Source organism: Saccopteryx bilineata, chromosome 12 (genome assembly GCF_036850765.1).
Source record: "Saccopteryx bilineata isolate mSacBil1 chromosome 12, mSacBil1_pri_phased_curated, whole genome shotgun sequence".
NCBI classification, from domain to species: Eukaryota; Metazoa; Chordata; class Mammalia; order Chiroptera; family Emballonuridae; genus Saccopteryx; species Saccopteryx bilineata.
In genome coordinates, this window is record NC_089501.1 from 4,762,538 (window position 1) to 4,782,116 (window position 19,579).

Consider the following 19,579-nt stretch of genomic DNA (forward strand, 5'->3'; position numbering starts at 1 on the left):
AAAGCAAAATTGGTGTTTAAAAGCCGTATTTTTCTCTATTGATTTATATTATAACTTTGTGTTTCTAATAAAATAATTTTGGTTCAAAGAATAAAGAGTACCTTGCAAACTGTATACAGTAAATAACCTGTTTATTCAGAACCATCAAGAAAATGCATAATGTATCCCTTTAATTACCAAACTTATTTTAATCATTGTGGTGAAAATCATATTCAAATATATTACAAAAGATATTAAAAATAATTTAGCCTCTTCTTGATGCTCTGGCTCTTGGTCCTCAGGGAGCATGAGTCTCTTGATGAGATTCTTTAAATCTTTGTGTCTTCTTTTTGTAGATTTCTCTCTTCCCTATCTAATGGTTGTTACTCCTGCCTTTGGTAATGGTTACCTGCCTTTGGCAATTATGTATTTGCTTGCAATTAGTAGGGGAACATCATAACCAAGCTTGTTAAAAGTAACACCTAAAATGTCTAAAATAAAATTGAATACAAATAGACCCTTAAGTGAAAAGAACCTAAAGGGTGCTGATGAAATTTATCTTGTCACTTCTCATCCTCAAAAGCCAGTGTATATTTCAAGATATGGCTCTCATGTTCTTTTCTCTGTGAAGCCTCTTAAGACCAGTCAATTCCTCCATCATCAGTGTATCATCTTAAAGATCAGTGTAGCTAGTACGTTTGGCTAGTGTACTCAGAGCTAAGGATTCAATTAGTGTGTTCATGATCTTAATAACCATTTCACTGAGATTAAGAAAAATTACCTAACACTGAGAAATCACCTGTGGTATAGGAGTCTGCATGTCCTAACAAAATCATGCTGGGGTATTGTTTAATGGGCAGGGCTTAATCCATGAGGAGAATGTATCTGTGTTTAAACTTGCTATTTACTACTTAAGTATAACCTAGCTACTATAAAGTTATACATTAATTTTTAGATTTCTCTCTGGTAGACAAGATAACCTCAAAAATTATGGTTTTTATTACCCTGTAGGCCAGTGATTTTCAACCTTTTTCATTTCATGGCACAAATAAACTAATTGTCCAAGTTCTGCAACAGACCAAAAAATATATTACATTTTTTGCCAACCTGACAAAAATGTATCACTTTGATTCATTCACACCAACGGCTATTGTTGTATTGGCTGGGGTTTTTTTTTTTATTTGACAGTCTAAAAGAGACAAGATCATTGCCCCTGACTAAATAGTCAGGTATTGCAGTATTGCATGTTTTAAAAATTATTGTGGCATACTGTTTGAAAATTACTGCTGTAGGCTTTTTGCCAGGTGTGTATCTAACCTAGTACTGTTATCCTAACATTTTTTTTATTGAGTTTAGAGATGAGAGAGCGAGAAACATCAGATTGTTGTTTCCCTTACTTATGCATTCATTGGTTGATTCTTATATGTACCCTGACCTGGGATTGAACCTGCCACATTGGCCTATGGGGACGATGCTCTAACCAACTGGTCTACTCTGTCAGGGCACCCAACATTCTTTTTTTTCTTTTTCAGAGAGAGGAGGGGAGGCAGAGAGATAGACACCCACATATGCCCCAACTGAGATCCATCTGGCAAGCCCACTTAGGAGGCGATGTTCTACCCATCTGGGGCATTGCTCTGTTGCTCAGCAACTGAGCTTTTCTTAGCGCCTAAGGCAGAAGCCATGGAGCCATCCTCGGTGCCCAGGGCCAAGTCACTCCAATCGAGCCATGGCTGCAGGAGGGGAAGAGAGAGAGAGAGAGAGAGAGAGAGAGAGAGAGAGAGAGAAGCAAGGAGGGGGATGGAGAAGCAGATGGGCACTTCTCCTGTGTGCCCTGATGGGAAATCAAACCCTGGACATCACATGCCTGGCCAATGCTCTACCACTGAGCCAAATGGCCAGCACCTCAACATTCTTTTTAATGCTGCAAACACCCAGTTCTTTGTTGTTCTTGGAACCAACTTTACCATTGTATTGGATCCTTCATTAATGAGATAATTTTTTTAAATGATAGAGGGAGAGAAAGGAAGGGAGAGAGATTAGACACATCAACTTGTAGTTGTGTCACTTTTTAGTTGTTCACTGATTGTTTCTCATATGTGCCTTGACCAGGGGGCTCAAGCTGAGCCAATAACCCCTCACTCAAGCCAGCAACCTTGGGCTCAAGCTAGCAATCTTGGGCTTCAAGCCAGTGTGACCTTTGGGCTCAAGCCAACAAACATGGAGTCATGTCTATGAGCCCATGCTCAAGCTGGTGAACTTACACTCAAGCCAGATGAGCCTGCGCTGAAGCCAGTGACCTCAAGGTTTCAAACCTGGGACCTCAGCATCCCAGGTTGACACTCTCGATTTTGCCAACACCAGTGAGGCCTGAGATACTTCTTTTAATGTGTTAATTTTATATTTATATGAGGACTGTTGTTAAGTCTCCTAAAACTATACTTTGACTCTATACTATCTTTTACTTGTACTAAAGAATGAAATGTTACCATTTTGAATTATCTTTGACTTTTTTCTAGTATAAGAAATAGATACATAATTTATTTCTTTCTCAAAACCAAATTATTCTTGAAGAGCAGGGAAATTGTTCAGGTTACAAGGAAATTATTGTGTCCTATCTACTTCCTAAAATCATTAACCAAAAGTTCTCATAGGTCTTTAGAAATACATATTTCTTCTGTAATTCTCCAAATGGTTATCATTTGTGTAGCTGCCTCACTCACTACTGGGAGAGCCTAGAGGACATGGCCCTGTCTTGATAAAACTGAGATGAGGCTTGACACTGGAGGCTCATGATAAGTATTCAAAGAATGAATTTTGAGTGTGTGAAATGTTTTGAAGTCTGTAAAGCATTAAAAATATTTTTCTAGTATTTTTAGTACTACTTCCATAAGTATTTACTTTCTTCCTTGTTTGGAGGAGGAAAAAAGAATTTCCCCCACACTTTTCACGTTTGGGTGGGCTACCTTACACAACAGCAAAACAGAAGTGATGAATTTTAAATTGCTTCAGATCAGTATGGCAGAACTGATAAGAACTTGAAGATCTTAACTTCACATTCCACTTGGCCCAGGTGGCCAGTTGAATACAATTTGTTTTTCTCCCTTTCCTAGAAAGAAAAGCAATTTCTAGAAATTCACACCATGATCTGATGTGAATGTATTAATTTGTGGTGTCTAAGAACTTTGCTACACCTGAGATTTACTTGAACAGTTGAGGCTTGGAACTGACCTTTGAAATATCCATCAGCTCTCCAGCAACTTTTTAAATAGAATGATCACTTCTTATAACTATTTTTGTTGGAGCTCCAGGAAATGTTTTTGCAAAACTAACCATGGGCTGTAGACATAGACTTTAGAAGCTTTGTAGTCACTTAATATATCCCGCTACCACCAAGTGATTAAACAGTCCGGAAGAATCTTTACACCTTATCTTTGTTTGGAGAGGTCAGTGTTGTCTCTGTCTTCAAAGCCTGAAGACTACATTTGGAATCAACAGAGATATCATTTTTCAGAGATTCATTTTTCAATTAAATCATGTTTATGACTAACTGTATTTTCAGAGAACAGAAACAAAAATCTTAAAAAGAAAAGGAAAGAAGCCCTTCTCTAGTAATAAACACAATATCTTAGCACACCTCTTCAAGTGATTTTATCAACCAGGTGAGGCCAGGCGCTTCCACAGTCTGCCTCTGGGGAAATCTTGCTTAGAATCCAGTAAGCACCAGACTCGCTGCTGCTGGGAGAAATACAATATTTACTCCCCCATCTGTTGTTGTTTCCTGTTAAAAGAAAAAAAAAAAACTTATACGAGAAGATGCCAAAAGCAAAAACTTTTTCCATCTTTTGACATTATGCATATTCATCTCTTGTCAAGGTAAAGTCTGACTTCAGCACATAGGAATGGGTCTTTTTAAAATCTGTCTCTGAAATTTTCACCTTTATTTTTTACGTGTGTTGTGAGAACTATTTACAGGGAACATAAATTTAGATTATTCTAATAAAGCGGTATTATTAAAGACAGTAGCTATTAAGGTGGTGAGATTCTAATTCGTTCTTGATTTAAATCAGTGGCTTATCATCAGAATCACCTGGGGAGCTTTAAAAATACAGGTTCTCAGGCCCCACCCTGTGAAATGTTGATTCAGCTCTGGGAGGGGACCCAAGAGCCTATTTTTAAGAGGCTTCACAGTGCTTCAAATAAATAGCAGGTTTGGGAACCTATGGTATAAATTAAGGTGGTTCCTTAAAACATTTTTTTCTTCAGTATTGACAGCAGAAAGTTTTCTGCAAAACCTTGAGAGATTTAAAAATGATTAATCGAATCAGCCACACAGGGTCAGGCTTTCTCCACAGGCATGTGGCTAAAAGGGCCTATCACGAAGCAGGAACCGAATAGCTGTGCCAGGTGTTGGTGTAAGTTTCCTCGGTCAGTAGTGACAGCCACACGCCTTTGCCTTTTGTACCAGCTGCTGAGGGCTCCTTTCTTGGCTAGAGAAAATGGGAGGCTGCTGTAGACACATCTGTAAATTTTGTCCACCAGACTTGTGTTAAAACAAGGGGTCCTGAGACCAAACCCACTGATAACGTTGATAATGGGTAGGTAGCCATCACAATGATGAGGCTTTGGGCGCTGGTCAGAGTGGGCCCCTCAGGAGGGGTGAGCACAGGGCCTCTCCAGTGGGACCCTCGGAACTGCCTGACGAAGGGAGAACTCCTTAACTTCCAGTGGTCTAGGAAGGGCAGCGCTCAGTTGTTGATTTGTTAGTGAAAAAACAACGAACTTTTATTTTAAAATAATCACAAAATATTCCTGCAGATATCCTGCTTTGAGAAAGTTCAGTATATACCCATATCTAAACTTTATAAGTTTGCAACAAATAAATTTGAGGGACATTAGTTCATTTAAAATGAAACATGGTCAGGTCTCTGCATGGAGACATGGGCCTGGCTGTGTAGGATGATCCGAGAATGAGCCAGCGCTTTGTGGTTCATCACAGCCTCTGAGAAAAAGAATCTGCTCCTCCCAGCTCTAACAAAGGGCTTCCTCAGGGACAGTGAGGGAAATGTCTTTGGCTCCTGTCTGTGAGGTTCATTTGTCCAAGATCCACTGTACAGCTAATAATTCTAGTTTCCATCCACACAAAAAGTGAGACCGAAACACAACATTTCAGTTGGCTTAATGCAGTTTGAAAGCTAAACTTTAGCATTAGGTAAAACATCTATTAAAAACACTGACCAAAATTCAATTAAGTGACAAATTCCATTTAAGAAATATGCACATATTGTATGCTTTATGGTGGAAATTGCATTTGGTACAAACGAAATGTGAAACAGATGAGCCTAGAATCAAAAGAATGAGCAGGGTGGATAGTGGCCGTGCGGAGCAGGCCTGCCTTGGGGGTGCTTCTGACGTCAGTGTGGCTGCGTTTAGCATCTTAGCAAAATATGTGTGGGTTTGTTTTTTGAAAGAACATAAAGGGATTTTCCCCATTCCTTCTATAAATATCTGCTGGGCAAGATATCTGGTAAAGTACCTCAAATATGACTTTAAAGACTGGCAATATTTTGCAAAGTCATGGTCCAAAAAAAAAAAATAATAATAACCTTTATCTATATTCCCACTACTCTGTCCATTGATCAACTGTCTGTCTAACCCTTTCTACTTATAGAAATGGTCAATTTGGGGGAGAGGGGTTCAAACATAACTTTCAGATGAAGGTCCATCATCAGAGCCTTCACAAACCCTGTCTGCAAATCATCAGACACGTCTTTGCTTGTGCTGCTCTGAAAGTCATGCCTCTCTCGTTGCATTGAGACTTCCTCTTAAACAGCTGCCTCCAACCATGTGAGCACTGTCTGATTTGGAGCTCTGAGGCATCAGGGTGTTGAAAATGGACTTGGAATGTCTGGACAGTGTGGGCTAAAAGCACACAAACATCTGCCATGTTTCTAGCCATTCATCTTCAACGCAAGCTCTGTCATGCACCATCCAGAGATAACATGACCTCTCTCTCCCCTCCATCCTCTTTGGGGCCAGTGAGGATTGGTTAGGGAGGCCCCTCCACCCCTAACCCTGGCGCCTTTTTATGGTGACTTGGCTGCTGGTTCCCCGCTGCCTCCTGCCTGGCAGGAGTGTGCCCTGTGGCTCTCTTCCCAGCCCCTCTGCAGGCACATTCCCAGTGGGTGCCGAAAACCTTTGGCTGAGCTTGCTTCTCTTTTTCAGCCCTGGCCTTGGTCTGCACCCCTGACTGGGAGAGCAGGCAGCACAATAAACCCTCGGCTTGCGCATTCTTTCCAGCTCCTGCTGCTTTGCCCTTGTGGAACTGGCTCTTCCTCCACTCAGCACAGAGCCCAAATGCCTGATTTATGTCTGCTGACTTAAAGAATGGAACACAGTGAAATTCGAGCATTGCCCTGGTGCTTTGAGTGATAACACATTCAGAAGTGTAGAGTGCAGTATTTCAACCTTTTTCATCTCATGGCACACAGACTAATTACTAAAATTCAGCTACACACCTTGTCAGATTAAGAAAAAATATAGGTATAATTTTGATTCATTCACACCAGATGGTTATTGTTGTGTTGACTGTGTAATTTTTTTTTACTTGACAATCTAAGGGAGAAGTCAGTGCCTCTGACTAAATAGTTAGGTATTATGTATTTTAAAAATTCTCATGCCTGACCTGTGGTGGCACAGTGGATAAGGCATGAACCTGGAATGCTGAGGTTGCCGGTTTGAAACCCTGGGCTTGTCTGGTCAAGGCACATATGGGAGTAGATGCTTCCTACTCCTCCCCTTTCTCTCTCTCTCTCTCTCTCTAAAGTGAATAAATAAAATATATAATATTTTTAATTTTAAAAATACCCTTTAAAAATAATTCTTGTGGCTGAAAATCACTAATCTAGTGGACGTTCAGTAAATGATTGCCAATGGAATGGTTCGATGCATCAAGGCATCAAGGATAATCTCTTCTGGTTTTTAAATGATTTTCTACTAGATTCTGGATTTTGAGTCTCAAACATCTCAGTGCTTCCGTTGTGTGTGGTTCAACACTTACACAAACTGTTGACCCACTTTCAGTACCCTGGCTAAGATTGATTAGCATGTTGACAACATTGCAGTCTGTCTTCCAGGCTGGTACAATTTATCTGGTCTTCTAGCCACCTGTAAGCTCCGTTCATGTTGAGGTTTTGACTGAGGGTGGGAAGTTGGGTAAATGTTGCAAGTTGTGAATTCTGATTTGGTTCTCAGATGCAGGTTTCTAACCAAGTTTTAAACAGGGCATGTCATTAATTTTCTGGTTAGGAGAAGGTTCCAATTGTAAGCACATTTAAACCCCTTTAGTTTCAACCCATTCTTGAAAATCTTTCTAAAATGTTTTCCTTAGAAGTACTTGGCCCTGGCCGTTTGGCTCAGTGGTAAAGCTTTGGCCCAGTGTGTGGATACCCTATCTGATTCCTGGTCAGTGTGCACAGGAGAAGAGACCATCTGCTTCTCCACTCCTCTCCTCCTCCTCCCCTTCATGCAGCTATGGCTCACTTGGTTCAAGTGCATCGCCTGGGCACTGAGGATGGCACTGAGAATGGCTCCATGGAGCCTCTGTGTCAGGTGTTAAAAATAGCTCAGTTGCAAGCATGACCCCAGATGGGCAGAGCATTGGCCCCAGATGGGGGTTGCCAGGTGGATCCTGGTTGGGGTATATGCAGGAGTCTGTCTCTCTATCACCCCTCCTCTCACTTGGAAAAGAAGAAGAAGAAGAAAAAAGAAGTAGTCCTCTACTAAGTGAAGTCTGCTGAATATAGTTTATTCTTTCTGTGACAGCATGAGGTGGATACTTCCTTGTGGTCAACATGATACATATCGGTTATTTTAAGGCACGATAGGAAGGGTGTGGGAGTCAGAGAGGAATGTGTTCACTGTGGCTGGCTGTGGGTGGGGAGTAGTGTGAGGTAATGCAGAGTGGTCGCATGGGGCTAGATAGTGCATGAGATATTGGCTTTGACATTTAATAGGCAAGGGCTGTTTTGAGGAAGGGAATGATGTAAGAGCTGTGCTTCAGGGAGTAGTCTTAGCATTGATGGCACAGGGAGGAGCTCGTCAAGGGTCTCTGGCAAGAGTCTCCCAACAGGTTAACCAGAGTAAGCATTAGAAAGAGGCGTTAGGGGAGATTTTGAGATGAGAGAACAGAGGGAACTTGGTGACTGGTTGGTGAGGGCAGTGAGACAAGGAGGAATCAAAGATGTCCCGTACACCTGCACCAATCTGCTGAGCCTAGCAGACTGGGAAGGGGAAGGTCATTGGGAATTCAGAGATGGGTTCTTGGTGGTTTTGAATCCATCCAAATTCTGTCTCTTCTCTTCACTGAGTTGGACTTTAGGGTCAGTGAGCCTCTAAGAGCCTCAGTTTCCAGATCTCTGAGTAGGAGGAAATCTTCTTTATTGACTTTGGGCCATTGTCCCTTGTGTGGGAAGTGACATTTAACAACCACTAGCACTGCTGCTGGAAGCTGACAGAGACCATTCTGCCTAGTGAGCAGTGTCTCGTTCCTTGTTTTGTTCAAGTTGAAGGAATCGTATTTACAGTCATGTGGAGCTCATTCAGATTGAGTGACATGCTTACTCACTAGGGCACAACATATGTGAAACCAAAGAGAATATCCCACGGGCTATAGCTGGAGTGCACAGTTGAGATCAGGCCTCTTACCATAGGCATACCTATTTGAGCTCTGGTTAGCCATAGCTTTTGCAAGGCTGAATCCATTTTAAGCCAGATTAGAAAGTCAACATGAACTGGTTATACTAGACTGCCTTCCTTAAAAAAAAAAAAAGAAAATATCTCTCCTGACTGATCTCCATTTTGCTCTTTCATAACTGTTGTGGGAACATGCAGCATTGTGTTGTATTTAACAGAAATGCTGGTTCTCAGATATTGTCTAAGAATGAAGGAAAGCATCTGTACCTTAAAGGAGAATTACATATTGAAAGAGTTTTCTGCTGTGAAATTGGTAGTCTCTGCAAATCAGTGATTTTGACCTTTGTCCAATTTTTCAAACCTTTAGAAGATTTTAATTAAGTGATATGTTATAGACTTGAGATGAATTGTGGCTGTGGAACAGTAAATAACCTCTCCACAAAACTGTCCTGGTGCACTCTCCCACATGGCGCTGGGGCCGCTGGTGGCGAGCTAAGGGGCCAGGCGGACCCCGCTTCTCAGCCTCCGCTTCCAGGATTCCAGATGAGTCAAGACAAGCGCTGGCTTGGGAATAAGGAAACAACGCTTCTGCCAAGCTCCTTGAGACTGCTTCTAGTTTGGCCTATTCTGCGCTCCCTGTATTTGTGGAGAATATATTTGAGAAGGGAGCAGGGTAGAAAACCTTAGCCAACCCTGAGAAAGAGGACAGAAACAGTGAACACAGCAGTTGCTGGGAGTTTGCTGCCACAGACGGCATAGTTCAGTATAGAATGGGGATTCGTGGAGCTCGCATGCCATCCTGCAGTTGGCATCACTGCTGCCAGGAACACCCCCTCCTTTTTCTCTCTGAAGGCACGGAGAGAGGTATTGTAGCTGTGTTAACTCTTCCCGTCTTAACACTTAGAATTTCTTCTTCCTATGCCAGACAAACTCATCCAGGCCATGCCAGGACCCACAGAGAGGTTAAAGTCAAAGGCTCTCAGAAGTGGGAGGGACCCAAGAAAATTTTTCAAAGAAAAGCAGCACTTAAGTTTTCCCCGGATCTGACCACAGGTGGCATTGGGTGGAGATAATTTGTGTTTTGCAGAATGAAAGTCTTTAAGGAAACCTGCTTTTACCTAGAGAGCCAGGGCCTAAATACACCTGACAGGTCAACAATGAGAGATGGAGGTGGTGCAGGGCCACAGGAGCCCACTGAGTTAGACTACCAGAAAACACAAACACAGGATAACTCTGTAAGTTATGCCAATGTCTAAACACTATGCTGTACACCCGAAACTAATATAATATGGACTGTCAACTGTAATTGGAAAAAAAATTTTTTCGCCTGACCAGTGGTGGTGCAGTGGATAGAGCCTTGACCTGGGAGGATGCTGAGGTTTCAGGTTCAAAACCCTGAGATCACTGGCTTGAGCATGAGCTCGTCTGGCTTGAGTGCAAGCTCACTAGCTTGAGTGTGGGATCATCAAAAACAATCCCACGGTCACTAGCTTGAGCTTAAAAGTTACTGGCTTAAAGCCCAAGGTCACTGGCTTGAGCCCAAAGGTCGCTGGCTTGAAGTCTAAGGTTGCTGGCTTGATCAAGGGGTCACTGACTCAGCTTGAGCCCCCTCCCCCACCCCAGTCAAGGCATATATGAGAAGCAACTTAAGTGCTGCAACTACAAGTTGATGCTTCTCATCTGTCTCCTCTTCCTAGCTGCAGGGCCTAGGAAGAGGGAGAAGAGGATTAAAAATAGTCTAGCACCCTACAGAAGAAGGCAGAGATGTTGCAGTGAAATATAGAAAAGAAAGGCATTTAACATAGGTAACTTTTAGCAGAACTTACTCTCTAAAACAAAGAGACTTTTAGCAGAACTTAGTTTTTCTAAGACTCCCCACCCCTGGCCTTGAGGCTGGTTTCCCAGGCTGTGGCCTTGAACTGACTCTGCAATGTTGCAGGTGTTCCCAGAATGTTTCTCCCTGAATTAATCCTATAGATAAGCATTGTAAGAGGGTGTGTTTCACTGCTTTGTTTTTCTGCTGTTTTCTCTCCTCCTCCCCATTCCTCAATCAGTGTGTAACTTTGTCTTTAAAAGCTAGCCCACCAGCACCCATTTATGATCAAAACTCTCAGCAAAGTGGGACAGGGAACATACCTCAACATGATAACGGACATCTATGACAGATCCACAGCCAACATCATACTAAATGGGCAAAAATTAAAAACAATCCCCTTAAGATCAAGAGCAAGGCAAGGGTGCCCCCTTTCACCACTCTTATTCAGTATAGTTCTGGAAGTCCTAGCCACAGCAATCAGACAAGAAGAAGAGATAAAAGTCATCCAAATTGGAAAAGAAGAAGTAAAACTATCATTATTTGCTGATGATATGATACTATAGATAGAAAACCCTAAAGTCTCAGTCAAAAAACTACGGGACCTGATAAATGAATTCAGCAAGGTGGCAGGATACAAAATTAATATTCAGAAATAAGAGGCATTTTTATACACCAACAATGATCTGTCTGAAAAAGAAATTAAGAAAACAATTTCCTTTACTATTGCAACAAAAAAAATAATAAAGTACCTAGGAGTAAATTTAACCAAGGAGGATCAAGACTTATACTCGGAAAATTATAAAACATTGATAAAAGAAATCAAGGAAGATACAAACAAGTGGAAGCACATACCATGTTCATGGCTAGGAAGAATAAACATCATTAAAATGTCCATATTACTCAAAGCAATTTATAAATTCAATGCAATTCCTATTAAAATATCAATGACATACTTCAAAGATATAGAATAAATATTCCAAAAATTCATATAGAACCAAAAAAGAACATGAACAGCCTTAGCAACCTTGAAAAAAAAAGAATAAAGTGGGGGGTATCACACTTCCTTATATCAAGTTATACTACAAGGCTATTGTACTCAAAACAGCCTGGTACTGGCATAAGAACAGGCATACAGATCAATGGAACAGAACAGAGAACCCAGAAATAAACCTACACCGTTATGGACAATTGTTATTTAACAAAGGTGGTAATAGCATACAATGGAGTAAAGACAGTCTCTTTAACAAATGGTTTGGGGAAAATTGGACAGCTACCTGCCAAAAAAATGAAACTAGACCACCAACTACACCATTCACAAAAATAAACTCAAAGTGGATATAAGACTTAAATGTAAGCCGTGAAACCATAAGCATCTTAGAAGAAAACATAGGCAGTAAGCTCTCTGATATCTCTTGTAGCAATATATTTGCTTATTTATCTCCACGGGCAAGTGAAATAAAGGACAGGATGAACAAATAGGATTATATCAAACTAAAAAGGTTTTGCACAGCAAAAAACAATATGAACAAAATAAAAAGGCAAACCACACAATGGGAAAACATATTCAACAACGCGTCTGATAAGGGGTTAATAACCAAAATTTATAAAGAACTTGTAAAACTTAACACCAGGAAGATAAACAATCCAATCAAAAAATGGGCAAAAGAAATGAATAAACACTTCTCCAAAGAGGACATATAGATGGCTAATAGGCAGATTAAAAAATGCTCAACATCACTAATTATTAGAGAAATGCAAATTAAAACCACAATGAGATCACCTCACACCAGTCAGAAGGGCGCTCATCAACAGAACAACACAGAATAAGTGCTAGCGAGGATGTGGAGAAAAGGGAACCCTCTTGCACTGCTGGTGGGAATGCAGACTGGTGCAGCCACTGTGGAAAACAGTATGGAGATTTCTCAAAAAATTAAAAATGGAACTGCCTTTTGACCCAGTCATCCTACTTTTAGGAATATACCCCAAGAACACCACAGCAATAATTCAAAAGAAGAAATGCACCCTCATGTTTATTGCAACATTGTTTTCAATAGCCAAGATCTGGAAACAGACCAAGTGTCCATCAGTGGACGAGTGGATTGACAAGTTGTGGTACATATATATAATACAATGGAATACTATAGGACCATGAAAAAGAAGGAAATATTACTTTTTGCAACATGGATGGACCTGGAAACTCTTATGTTAAGTGAAATAAGCCAGGCAGAGAAAGAAAAATATCATATGACCTCACTCATTTGAGGAATCCAATGAACAATGTGAACTGAGGAATGGCATTGAGACAGAGGCGGATCAAAGGGTTCAGAGGGAAAGTGGACAGAGAGAAGGGGGATGATAGGATGGAATGAGAGCAGAAAAGCAAATCTTGGAGGGAAGGAGGTAGGGCATTGCAGTCAGACAGACTCCTGCATGTGCCTGACCGGGATCCACCCAGCATGCCCACCAGGGGGCAATGCTCTGCCCCTCTGGGGTGTCACTCTGTTGCATCCAGAACCACTCTAGCGCCTGAGGCAGAGGCCACAGAGCCATCCTCAGCGCCCAGGTAATCTTTGCTCCAATGGAGCTTCGGCTGCGGGAGGGGAAGAGAGAGACAGAGAGGAAGGAGAGGGGGAGGGGTGGAGAAGCAGATGGGCGCTTCTCCTGTGTGCCCTGGCCGGGAATCGAACCTGGGACTCCTGCACTCCAGGCCGACGCTCTACCGCTGAGCCAACCAGCCAGGGCCAAATTTGACTACTCAATTGTGAGGCAAAATGTCTATTTCTCGCTGTTCAGATACAACAGTAGGAGATAACAGTGATTAGTCTTGGTAATAATTTAATGAGCAGAATACCAGTATTTATCATATTCTTTAAGAAGTCATTTAAAATCACATATAACATCTTTTCTGTCTAGCTTAATGTGCTTTTGTGGAAATGGGAGAAGAGCACACATCCAGGGAACAGCGTGGAGTTCGGCGATGTTCGACTACTGCCCAGTGCCTGCTGAAGCTGCTCTCCTATGGTGGAGACTGGAAGCAGCTTTGTTCAGCTGGTGAACTGGAAGTTATCACTTCTAGTGAATTAGTTAGTTTATATATCAGTGCCCGGCACATCATAAGCTCCAGGCGTTAGCTGCTGCTACCATTACTACTAGCATTAGTTATTACAGTTTTCCAGAGGTAAAACTTAGGTACAATGTCTGTAATCAGGAATCATATATCAAAGGGTATGCCAAAAGCTCCTATTCTTCAGCTTAACAAAGATAAAATAGAATTTTACTTCAAGGGGCTTAATTCTCAGAAATACTCTCGTGCTGGTTGGAAAGATGTTGGCTTTTCTTCCAGATGTGGCCAGGTTGGAAGAGTATTATAATGAAGTTGTATGTGTTTGTTTTAGATTAAGACCCATGGCCTCAGCTTGGAACTATCTGGGGAGCAGAGACAGACAAGGTGACCCTGGGCACCAGGAAGGGAGTGGTCCCAGCTACTTATTCCCAAGGTCCTTGCCCCTGCCAAACCCTCCCCCTACTCCCACATATCTGCATTTCATATATTTTTCAAAGTTGAGCTCAAATTCATTTGTGGTAACTTTGCTGACACCCACACTCACACTGTTCACTGAGCATCCTACAGTGGAAACTCTTTTAAGACCAGAGAGCCTGTCCCACATAGTTTAATGCTACTAACAATTTTCTGATAATACATGAAAAGGGTTCAAAACAATTCATGAATCATTACTCACTACAATTTGTGCTTTATATGTTTTGTCTCAATCTCAAAATATCTTGTTTTTCCTATTTTCCCAATGAGTTAGTGCAGGCACAGAGAGGCTAAGCAAAGTGACATATATGAACTGAGACTGCCTGGCCCTTGAGCTGGGAGTCATAATCCCCTCCATTGTCTAGTTTCTGCCTCAGATGGTCCTGTCTTCTCCAATAGATTAGAAGCTCTTCAGAGTGCCTGGTCTTAAACATGCTTCTGCATGCTGTTGAACAAAAGGGGTCCAGAGGCTTTGGCTAGAAATAAACGGTGAAGATTTATTAGAGGGTCTTGGAGTTTGAAAACTGGGACAACAGCTAGGCAAAAACCCATAAGTGTTCCAAAGAAGAAATAAGAGTTCTTACAGCAAAAAGTGCGTTCTTGAGAATCATCAGTCCTGTGCTCTGGGCCCTAGGATGGTCCAGGGTGGCGATCAGTCGGATGGTGATCAGTCTGGATGAAAGAGGCCAAGTGGCCTAGTCCTTCAGGGGACAGTCAGAGGGTAGCCTGGAGATCTGGGGGTACATCCAGGCGTTGACACAGAACTGGAAACTTCAAAAAGTTGAAGCTCCCAGGCTAGTTAGAACAAGAATGGATGTTAATAATGTTAATAATTTGGCCCTGGCCGGTTGGCTCAGCGGTAGAGCGTCGGCCTGGCGTGCGGGGGACTCGGGTTCAATTCCCAGCCAGGGCACATAGGAGAAGGGCCCATTTGCTTCTCCACCCCTGCCCTCCTTCCTCTCTGTCTCTCTCTTCCCCTCCCGCAGCCAAGGCTCCATTGGAGCAAAGATGGCCCCGGGTGCTGGGGATGGCTCCTTGGCCTCTGCCCCAGGCACTAGAGTGGCTCTGGTCGCAACAGAGCGATGCCCCAGAGGGGCAGAGCATCGCCCCCTGGTGGGCAGAGCATCGCCCCTGGTGGGCGTGCCAGGTGGATCCCGGTTGGGCACATGCGGGAGTCTGTCTGTCTCTCCCCGTTTCCAGCTTCAGAAAAATACAAAAAAAAAAAAAAAAAAAGATAATGTTAATAATTTTAGCCGCTTGGACAAAATGACTTCATTTTTTATATTCCTTATCTTCACTCTTTCCTCAGCATGAATTCCCCTCAGCCCCCACATTCAAAAATTATCTGAGGACCAGCAGTCCATCCCCGGGTCATCAGGGCAGGCTCTCCTGACTGGACGCTGCTGCAGGTGGTGGCAGGCAGAGCGGAGGTTCCTCCCGGTGGACTCGTTCCTGTCCAGCCACAGCTCTCGCCATCATGTTGGACTCCTAGACTCCCTCCTACTCTGATGTTGGCAAATGGCTTCCAGTTGCACAAGCAGCAGCCTCATCTCTCTGCAGCTGGGGCCAGGGAAAACATTTTTTTCAAGAACAAGCAGGAACAAGTTGGTACTGGCAGAGCAGCCCTGGGCAAATCCAAAGTTTTGTCCTTTGTCCTAGATCTTCCCTGTCTCTTTGCCACACTGTCTCTGTGCTGTCCCCACGCCCCCGGGTCCCATCTGAATGTGGATCCCTGATAAAATCAAGCCCAGCCCTCTGCCTTTTGTCCCTGTTCCTTAAGGCTGCTGATCACGACTACTCTGATAAACAAGGTTTACTGGGCTTGACTGGTGGTGGTGCAGTGGCTAAAGCGTCGACCTGGAATGCTGAGGTCCCCGGTTCAAAACCCCGGGCTTGCCTGGTCAGGGCACATATGGGAATTGATGCTTCTTGCTCCTCCCCCTATTCTCTCTATGTCTATCCTCTCTCTCTCTAATAAAAATGAATAATAAAAATCTAAAAAACCCAACAACAACAAGGTTTACTGGAATCCCTCCTGATGACATGTTTGCATTTTAAAAAGGAGATGATTCCATAACTGTGCTGAAATAAGACATGTGGAAGGAGAGATTGTTAAATGACAAAGAGGTGGGAAGTACGGCGTGGATGTAGAAAGGACTCTAGGTCTGGGCAACCCTAGTTCAAACCCCAACTCCACCCTCACTGTCTGTGCGACCCAGCGCCCAAAGCCTACCTTTTGTCTGTGAGATAGCATACACCTGGTGCAGTAAGTGTTAGCACCCAGGCTGGTTGTAGCTGATTCAAGTCTTCCTTCAAGGTCTCCCCCTGTCAGGGGCTCCTTTACCACCACGTGTAAGGCTGACTGTACTCATGTCTGTTGTTGAACCAAGCACATAATTGTTTCTGTATCTATTTTAGTTGTGAAATGTTCTCATTTGGGGGTTTTTAGAAACATTTATTAATTTATTGTGAAATACACATACAGAAAAGTTCATGAATCACATACGTACCAGTTAGAGTTATAAAAGTGTCACCCAATTAACCACTACCCAGGTCAAGAAAGACAGGTACCGTTCTGCCATAAAGTGGCACACAGATCTAAGGCAGTGCTTCTCACCTGGGGGGAGGGGCAGTGCTACTGGCATCCAGCACTAGAGGCCTGAGTGCTGTTCAATACAAGGTGGGCCCGCCACCCACCCCCAGCAAAGAATTGTCCAGCCACCATCAGCAGCGCCCGCTGAGAAACCCTGTTGTAACACAACCTGACTGGCCATTGTTGCCTCGTGTTCAGAAAGCCAGTGCTTCCACAGGAGGTGAACTTTCAGGAAAAGGTCTGGATGCTCCAGAAACCTCTTAGTATCAAAACTTAGATTTCTGTAACACAGTATTCTTAGTAATGATATCCCATGCCACTGGTTGGTTTCTGGGGGAGGGGGAAAGAGAGAAAGAAAGAGAGGAAAGAAAGAAAGGAAGGAAGGAAGGAAGGAAGGAAGGAAGGAAGGAAGGAAGGAAGGAAGGAAGGAAGGAAGGAAGGAAGGAAGAAAGAAGAAAGAAAGAAAAAAAGAAAGGAAGAAAGAAAGCCAGAATTTGAGCTGAAGGATCTGAAGTTAATGGACCCCTATAGCATCCCTCAGTGGTCCCGTTTCAGAGCTGCCAGGTGCACCCAGCTTGGGACTCGATCCTGTACAAGTTAGTCAAAGCCAAACATGTTCCATTTTACTATTAGTCATATTATGAATAAATGCTGTACTCTTTCCAACAATTTATCCCAGCCCCTGGGCACTTGTAACCTTTTGTCTTTCATCTATTGCAGGACTTAGTCGTTCGTATTGTTTTCGTTCTTGGCAACCTGACCTCGAAAAGTAACCAGGCTCGTGAACAGTTTTACAAAGAGAAAGGGAGCATCCCAACTCTGCTGTCATTGTTCCGCACCTTCTACAGACTGGACCCGCGCCCCAAGGGGCAAGTGGGCGGAGGAGATGAGCAGCCCCAGGCCCAGGCTCCCCCGGCCCAGGCAGAGGACGTGCTCGTCAAGCTGACCCGCATGCTCACCAATTTGGCCATCCATCCGGGCATCGGGCCAGCCATGGCTGCCAGCCCACCCGTGGTGGGCATGCTCCTCGCCGTGCTGGGTAAGACCCTCGGCCCAGGCGGCAGCTGCTCCCACCAGCCAGAGGCAGTTCTGTGGGTTCAGTTTTATTAGTACAATCAACTAACTCACTTTCATGAGACTTCTCAGCCCCGTGAAACAAAATTTCTCTTCTGTTCAGAACCGCCCCAAAAGTAATCCAGATTTTTAAAAAATGATAAAATGGTAATACATATTATTTGTAAATCCCACTGAACTGTATGTACACTTTAGGAGAGTGAATTGCATTTGCAATATTTAAAACGTAGGCCGATCAAATTACCAAGAATTGGCCAAACATAACCACAAAGAATTTACAAACCCAAATTTTTCCACAGTTAGTCTATGTGATTAAAATGTATTTATCTTTCCACTTTTCAGGTGGTTACATCATCTGTAATTACAATCACCAGTCATTCAGGTCCTATCTTTTCCCCTGTATTAGCTCAAGCTGCCATGACAAAATACCACAGCCTGGTTGGCTTAAAAAACAAAAATGTATTTCTCTGAGTTCCGGAGGCTGGAAGCCCAAGAGCAGGGTGCTGGCTGGTTTGGTTCCTGGTGAGCACTGTCTTCCGGCTTGCAGATGGCTATGTGTTCTCATGGCCTTTCTTTGCTGTGTGCAGACAGAGAATGACCTCGCTCTTCCTCTTCGTTATAATGCCACCAATCTTGTTGAATAAGGACTCTACCCTATGACCTTGTTTAACTTTAATCTCTAAATATAATCCCATTGGAGGTTAGGGCTTTAATATGTGAATTTGGGAGACTGAACACAATTCAGTCAATAGTATTCGGTCCTTAGTACCCTAAAAATTTATGTCCTTTCACAGGCAAAATACATCCATTCCTTCTCAACATCCCCAAAGTCTTTTAACTCATTTCAGCATCAACTCTAAAGTCTAAGGTTCATAATCTCAGTTAAATATCACCTAAATCAGATATTGTGTGACTTGAGGTATGGTTTATCCTCAGAAAAAAATTCCTCTCCTGCTGTAAATCTATAAAACCAGGCAAGTTATGTGCTTCTGAAACACAATGATGGGACAGGCACAGATACACATTCTCATTCCACAAGGGAGAAATAGGAAAAACGGAACAGTTGTCAGGTCCCAAGCAAGTCCGAAACCTAACAAGTAATTCTGTCAGCTTTTAAAACACACACTGGTCCTTCAGCCAGGGGCAGCTCCACCCACAGAGGCCAGTGTGGAGGTCAGTACATGGTGGATACTCCATAAATACTTGGAGAAAGAAAGAATAAATGAGTATAGTATATGTTTTCCGTAGCATATGAATGACTGGATTTTCCTTTGAATAGAGTAAGCTATGAAAAGGCCATTCTCTTTAATGAAAAGAAGGCCAAAAGGAGAGAGAAGGAAATCAGAGAGCACAAGAGCTAGCACAGTTCTCCTGCTCAGCTCCCAGCCCTGCTCTTATTCCCTGAGGAAGTTTGGTTTCACACAAGAGGTAAAAGGCACTTCTTTACCAAGCAAGGGCCCAGGTGTGTGCAGGTGCTGGGCTGGTTTCCTCCCAGGCTGGGGCAAGGCCTGGGGGTGGGGGTATGTGCAGGATCAAAGGTGAGAGGCAGACCATGTATCCAACTGCCTTAACCTCTCACCAAATGTGGGTACTTTAAAAACAACTCAAGATATCTAAAGCTGAACTCATGACCTTTCTCCTAACTTCCCATGACCTTAATTCATAGAATGTGATCACTGTAGATCCAATTATATAATCCAGAAACCCAGGGATCATGTTGGGTGATTCCTCTCCCTCACCCCAATCTAGTCTTCACCTCTTATTGTCCATTTTCCTCCCTAAGTGGTTTTTCAGTCTGTCACCCTGCTCCATCTCTGCCATCACCCAAGCCTAAGCTACATTATCTGTCACCTGAGCACCACAGGAGGCCCTTCACTGGCATCCT

The 19,579-nt window shown here is 43.0% G+C and overlaps 1 protein-coding gene across 3 annotated transcripts in view; it reads left to right on the forward strand.

Moving 5' to 3' along the window:
• ARMC2 (armadillo repeat containing 2) overlaps positions 1–19,579 on the forward strand; it is a 139,243-nt gene that overhangs the window by 105,816 nt on the left and 13,848 nt on the right. For all 3 annotated transcript variants that reach the window (XM_066247950.1, XM_066247951.1, XM_066247952.1), the window contains one exon: positions 17,341–17,659. In XM_066247950.1, the coding sequence (XP_066104047.1) occupies positions 17,341–17,659 (319 nt within the window). The remainder of the gene's footprint in view (positions 1–17,340; positions 17,660–19,579) is intronic.